General features: G+C 32.8%; 1 protein-coding gene across 4 annotated transcripts in view; it reads right to left on the bottom strand.

The window, feature by feature from the left end:
• LOC137621452 (PTB domain-containing engulfment adapter protein 1-like) overlaps positions 1 to 6,992 on the bottom strand; it is a 95,032-nt gene that overhangs the window by 19,465 nt on the left and 68,575 nt on the right. The window contains exon 1 of one of the 4 annotated variants that reach the window (XM_068351766.1): positions 1,350 to 1,691. The exons of the other annotated variants lie outside the window; for them this stretch is intronic. Within the exon in view, the coding sequence (XP_068207867.1) occupies positions 1,350 to 1,425 (76 nt within the window). The 5' untranslated portion in view covers positions 1,426 to 1,691. Of the gene's footprint in view, positions 1 to 1,349; positions 1,692 to 6,992 lie in introns of those variants that run through there. 4 annotated transcript variants of the gene reach the window in all.

Below are 6,992 nucleotides of genomic sequence, written 5' to 3'. Positions count from 1 at the left end.
AAATAAAATTTGCAATTTGCATATACCGAATGATATGCGATTTTTTTATGCTAATGAAAAATTTACTTGATCATAAATTTGGCAAAACGAAATCATGAATTTCCCTTACAGAGTATGTAAAGTTACGCTTCTACGAATACTCTTCAAAATACCATAAGCTTTAAAAACGCCCCAAAACACAAACAAATTGAAATAAAGGTTGTTTTGACAAATACAATCTCATTGTTTAGGGATTATAAAACACAAATTTCAAGTAACCGAACCTTTCTAGAGCATAAAAAAACAATTATTTCATTATACATACTCATTTCACCACAAACAACCCTGTATGTGCGTGTATATGTGTATGTATGTATGTATATGTGTGTTTGCATATGTATGTATGTATGTATATATATATATATATATATATATATATATATATATATATATATATATATATATATACACATACTATCATCATCGGCCGTAGCTAGTCCACTACAGGACAAAAGGCTTCAGACATGTCTACCATTCGCGTCTGTTTATGGTCTTTCTATGCCATTCTAAACTGGCAAATTTTCTTAGCTTGTCAAATCATCGTGTGTGTATATTAATATACACACGTTTGTGTCCATTAAACAGCGTCTACCATAAATCCAAAGCAAGATTAAGATTTAAAAATTTAGCCTCTAGAAAAAAAAAAAATAAATAAAAATAGAAAATGGATTTTTTTAATAATTCGAAATACAAAAAAAAAAAAAAAAAAAAAAGATAATGTAATAAACCAGTGCTGCATTCTTACTCCGGCACTTCTAATATATTTCCTTTTTCTACCAGTCTTTGTTCTAGCCCGAAATGAATGATACACGTTTATTTGACCTATTGGGAAATTGTCAAGAAGTTAAAGCACGTCATAATTGTGAAACTAATCACAAAGACAACTTTCACAAGCTTGTATTTTTGTTGAGAGAGAGAGAGAGAGAGAGAGAGAGAGAGAGAGAGAGAGAGAGAGAGAGAGAGAGAGATGACAAAAGCTTTCAGACACTAGAGAGGGGTAGAGAAAGGTTGGAGATAATACAGTTTTGGCCAATAAAGCGAGTTGAAACAGATTTACTACACCCTTATATTACAATTCTATTTTCTATTTCTTTTACAAATCCATATTTTACAAGATCTTTATTCAAGAGAGAGAGAGAGAGAGAGAGAGAGAGAGAGAGAGAGAGAGAGAGAGAGGAGAGAGAGAGAGAGAGAGAGAGAGAGAGATGGTATTGAAAAGTATTGCGATTAGAAACATATAAAACAGATTTACACCACCATACTTTACAAGAGATTTTTTATTTTTTACATAAACTCCATAAATAACTTACGTTTCTTTTCATTCCCTTGAGCAGCTCCAGCATCCTTATTTGCAGTTTCTTTGAGTCGCTGACTTAGTTTCCCCATGATATCTGTTTAACCAACACAACTAGCAAAAAAATCCGTCTCGGACAAGATAGCGGAAATTCCAGATAAAAAATTTCAAGGAAAATCTGACCAGTTTAAATTCTCATCAAAGCATCAATTTCCTCTCCTCATCTTCATGCAAGTTACGAGAGGTAAATCACCTGTCTATCAAAATCACAGTCTAAAGTCTGCAATAACACTTATTTCACTCTGTTAAAAAGCACTATTTGTCTGTTTTCTCTATATTGTGTGGGAACATTTAGTTTCTGGAATATTATGGTCAATATTAAGTTTCACTCAAATTAATTTCGATAGGATTTTGTATTCACAACGTTACATAATTTTCGTTGAAATGGATTTATGAATACATACACTTGTAATATATATATATATATATATATATATATATATATATATATATATATATATATAAATATGTATATATATAAATATGTATATATATACATATAAATGTGTGTGTATATATATATATATATATATATAAATATATATATATATATATATATATATATATATATATATATATATATATATATATATATATATAAATATATATAATGTGCGTTCGCTTGTAAATTGTCAAAAAGAGAATATGTAAATTCCATACATCAAAAGAAAAATTAACATTTAAAAAAAATGAGCAGGTCAAAGCACCAGTAAATACAATCCACGATTAGAAACTGCATTTCCCAGATAAAACAATAAACAAATAAGTAAACAAATAGACAAATGAATGAATAAATATCTCCATGAAAAAAAGCAACGTCTCATTCACGTTCTCACGCCTCTAAAGATTTTTTTTTTTACGACCATTTTTCCCTTCCGCATTCGGCATGACGAAGCACTTCAACCACGTCTTCCTTCCAAAGACCGCATTTCTCAAAGAAAAACAATTATGAATCGTCGCATGAAATAACGGGTCTGAATATTCAGCCAGAAATAACGTCCCTGAATATTCAACCAGAAATAACGTCTGAATATTCAGCCAGAAATAACGCCACTGAATATTCAACCAGAAATAACGCCACTGAATATTCAACCAGAAATAACGCTCTTGAATATTCAACCAGAAATAAAAGGTCTCACTATTCAGCCAGAAAAATTTAGCCTACAATAACGGGGTCTAAATATGCTGAGAAATAACGTTCCTGACTATTTAGCCAGAAATAATGGCCTTGGATATTCAGCCATAAATAATGGCCGTGGATATTCAACCAGAAATAACAGGCCCGAATATTCAGCCATAAATAACAGGCCTGAATATTCAGCCATAAATAACAGGCCTGAATATTCAGCCATAAATAACAGGCCTGAATATTCAGCCATAAATAACGGGTTTGAATTTTCAGCCAGTAATAATAGGTTTGAATATTCAGGCAGAAATAACGGGTCTGAATATTCAGCCATATATAACGGGTTTGAATTTTCCGCCAGAAATAACGGGTTTGAATATTCAGCCAGAAATAACGGGTTTGAATATTCAGCCATAAATAACGGGTCTGAATATGCAGAGAGAAAAAACGGTCCTGAATATTCGGCCAGGAATAACAGGCCCCTACAAAATGAAGTCCACGCCGATACCCACACCCTGGGAACGCCGAAAGCAAACTAAACTGCCAATGTAAATTTGTCGTCGGTTGGTGGCGACCACGGGCTAACACTACACTAAAACGCCCCCTTCCTACTCTGATGTGACCCTCCCCCCCTCTCCCCCACTACATACAATATTCCCCTCCCCCTCCCAAAGTATCATCCTTTATTATCCTGTGCATGGTCATCACCAAATTCGTGTTAAAGCGTATCTTCATTTTAATAAAATACGCAGTGTTGATCGGTGGAACTTTAGATCTTCATGTTTTTTTTTTTCATTATTATTATTTTCGGTTGATTGATTGATTGATTCTGAGTTTTCTGGCACCATAAAAGTCATTGACACCGATATCATTTGTTATAAATAATGAATACAAAGAATTTCAATTAAAAGTTATAAGAGCGAAGATGTCATTTTCAAAGTTAAATAGCTTTCACATATGTCTCATTTTAAAGTTTATCTATCTGCTGGTCTGTTTTAACGTTGTTGCTAATCTTAAATATTTTAGATTACTATTCACTATTCTTATATAATCTATTTGATTTCCCCTTATTTCCTTTCCTCAATGGGCTGCTTTCCCAGTTGGAGTCCTTGGGCTTGTAGCATTTTGCTTTTCCAGCCAGGGTTGTAATTTGGATGATAATAATAATAATAATAATAATAATAATTAATTAATTACTCAAAAATCCTTTTTCTTCAGATAATTTCACGTGTGATAGCTAAGAAATGTTAACTCCATAAGTCATAATGGATAAATGACAAATTCATTTTAAACATGGCGCTTAGTATTGATCGTGCTTTGAATATAAACTAGGTCAATTAACTATAAACTTATTCAACTTTTACTTTCTTTATCATTACATTATTTGCACTATGATATTACTTTTCCTACAACAACACTGACACAAATTATATAGTCAGTGCAACTTGCTCTTTTTTTTGTTTGATGATACGGTTATAGGTCATAAATCGTTATGTCCATGGCCCATTTCTCTCTCTCTCTCTCTCCTCTCTCTCTCTCTCTCTCTCTCTCTCTCTCTCTCTCTCTCTCTCTCTCTCAATACCAATATACTATAATTCTTTAATTTCATATAAACTATAGTCTTAATTCATTAATCACATAAAAATCAATCCTTTTTTCAAAGATTTTAAGAGAGAGAGAGAGAGAGAGAGAGAGAGAGAGAGAGAGAGAGAGAGAGAGAGAGAGAGAGAGAGAGAGAGAGAGAGAGAGAGAGAGAGAAACGGAAACGTCATTCATCGTGACGTATTCAAATCAAGCTATGCAGAATTCTTGAACTGCACAATCAAACTCTTCGACGAAATGCCATTTGATGAAAGCAAACAATCTCAGTACACAATACGACGGAATGACAACATTACTTCAGTTCATTTAAGCATTTATTATCATTATTATTATTATTATTATTATTATTATTACCAGCCAAACTACAACCCTAGTTGGAAAAGCAAGATGCTATAAGCCCAAGGGCTCCAATGGGGAAAAATAGCCCAGTGAGGAAAGGAAATAAATAAATGATGCGAACAAATTAACAATAAATCATTCTAAAAACAGTAACAACGTCAAAATAGATATGTCCTATATAAACTATTAACAACGTCAAAAACAGATATGTCACATATAAACTATAAAAAGACTCATGTCAGCCTAGTCAACATAAAAACATTTGCTCCAACTTTGAACTTTTGAAGTTCTACTGATTCAACTACCGATTAGGAAGATCATTCCACAACTTGATGATAATGGATCTTGAAGGGCATTCAAATTTACTTTTTATTTTCTTATATAAAATATACATTTATGGGAAAAATTATGATTCAATTACTTAGAAGACTAAAAGTGACATACATTTTACGACCAAAAGAAACTCATAAAGGCCGATATTTTCGATAAAATATTTCAATAGAACTATGCAGAAGCCCGAAATAACTGATATCATAATTCTAAAATAAAAATATGTTCCTATTTCTTAAAGCAGAATTCTAACGAATTTTCATTTTCAATAAGTTGTTTAATAACCTTTATAATATAAATTAGAATAAACTAAAGATAATGTTTGTAGCCTACATACTAAAAACTATTAAAAGATTAAATAAGTTAAACAACCTCAGGGCATATTTGCAAAAGAGAAAAAACTACGTAATCCACAATTACCTTAATTATATTCAATCCAACATTTTTATGGAACAATTAAAATGGAACTAAGTTTACAAAACATAAAACAAGGACACAACTGATTGACTGGATGTTATATTGCGTCAATACTATCTAGATAATTTACGCCGTAGAGAGAGAGAGAGAGAGAGAGAGAGAGAGAGAGAGAGGAGAGAGAGAGAGAGAGAGAGAGAGAGAGAGAGAGAGAGAGAGCGCATGCATGCACAATAAAATCTCATTTTAGGAAAAAAGTTCAGACAAAATCCAAAGATAAGAAATAACAAACAAAGCATCGCTGACATACATAGAGAGAGAGAGAGAGAGAGAGAGAGAGAGAGAGAGAGAGAGAGAGAGAGAGAGAGAGAGAGAGAGCGCGCGCATGCACGCCCAACAAAATCTCACTTCAAGAAAAAAGTTCGGACAAAAACCCAAAGATAAGAAATAACAAACAAAGCATCGCTGACATACATACATAGAGAGAGAGAGAGAGAGAGAGAGAGAGAGAGAGAGAGAGAGAGAGAGAGGAGAGAGAGAGAGAGAGAGATGCCAAAAAGGGGGCGGAACTCGAGTCGTAGTAATGCATATCATACTCGTGACTTCACGCCCATCTCGCTCTTGTGACCTGAGGCACTAAGGTCGAGATTTGATCCTACAGCAACATCACGTAGTGTAAAGCAGTCCTACCAGGTTAAATTACTAATGCGTTCTGAAGCCCAGCGGTCCTTCTTCTTCTTCTTTTAGTTTTTTAAAAAGAGAGAGTTGTTCCAAAGACAATAGGATCTGACGCTTAATCAATGATTAGTAAAAAAAAATAATAGAAAACTTTAATACTTTAATTCAAACGAATAAAATCTAAAGCTGAAAAGACAGGTGATATCAAGCATGAATCACCATCACGCGTATGTATTTAAGAAGCCAATGACAAAAGGTTAAGTATTTTAGTAATATTAACTGAAAAACTCTTATGTAAATTGACAATTCAATTTTTATCTTAAAGACTTAAACTTTCATTCGGTTGTTTACTTAGTTCTCCTACTCATTAAACTTAGCCTTTCTTATAATTCTATATCTACTTGGATTATATTTTCTGCAGAGTTAAAATCCTATTTAATGATCCTCCCATCATGTAAATTGATGATTTAATCTTATACCTTAAACATTCATTCTTACCCTTTGATTTTTCACTTAGCGGCTACCCTACTTCATAAACTAAAAATTTCGCTACAATTTTTATTTCGCTAATAATCTTTTGGCCGAGAGCTGTGAGTACAGAAACCAACTTAAAATTATTGAAGAATAAAAATGAAAACAGAAGACAAATCGGGAATGTAATTTAATAACATGAAAGTTACGGTTGTTTTTATAAGCCCCGAGAATGGATACAGTATACCTTTCCTAGCCTCCCTCAAATCCTTATCATTCAAGTTGAACAAAGATAACTACTCTGTTTGGAGACGGCTAAGTCTATCTGATTCCAAATCTCTATAATTTCTTTCCTTTCGCGAGGTGGGTTCGTCTTTTCCTATAAGGATAAATTAGACCCTATTTCTTTACCTTCAAGTCTTAGCTAAATATGGACATTGCCTTGCTCGTCCTATGGGACTTCGTATTATGCGGTGGACTTTACATATGGTTCTATGAATATAATCACTCGAGATTTTGCCATTTTATTCTGGCTGGCGTTTGCTGATGCGATGCATCTTTAATATAGATAAATCATTTGCATAAAATTCCTAAACATGAATAGTCACGAATATCAATTTATATTGTTATATTACTTTA

Source organism: Palaemon carinicauda, chromosome 28 (genome assembly GCF_036898095.1).
Source record: "Palaemon carinicauda isolate YSFRI2023 chromosome 28, ASM3689809v2, whole genome shotgun sequence".
Lineage (NCBI taxonomy): Eukaryota > Metazoa > Arthropoda > Malacostraca > Decapoda > Palaemonidae > Palaemon > Palaemon carinicauda.
This window is presented reverse-complemented; position numbering and strand designations above follow the sequence as displayed.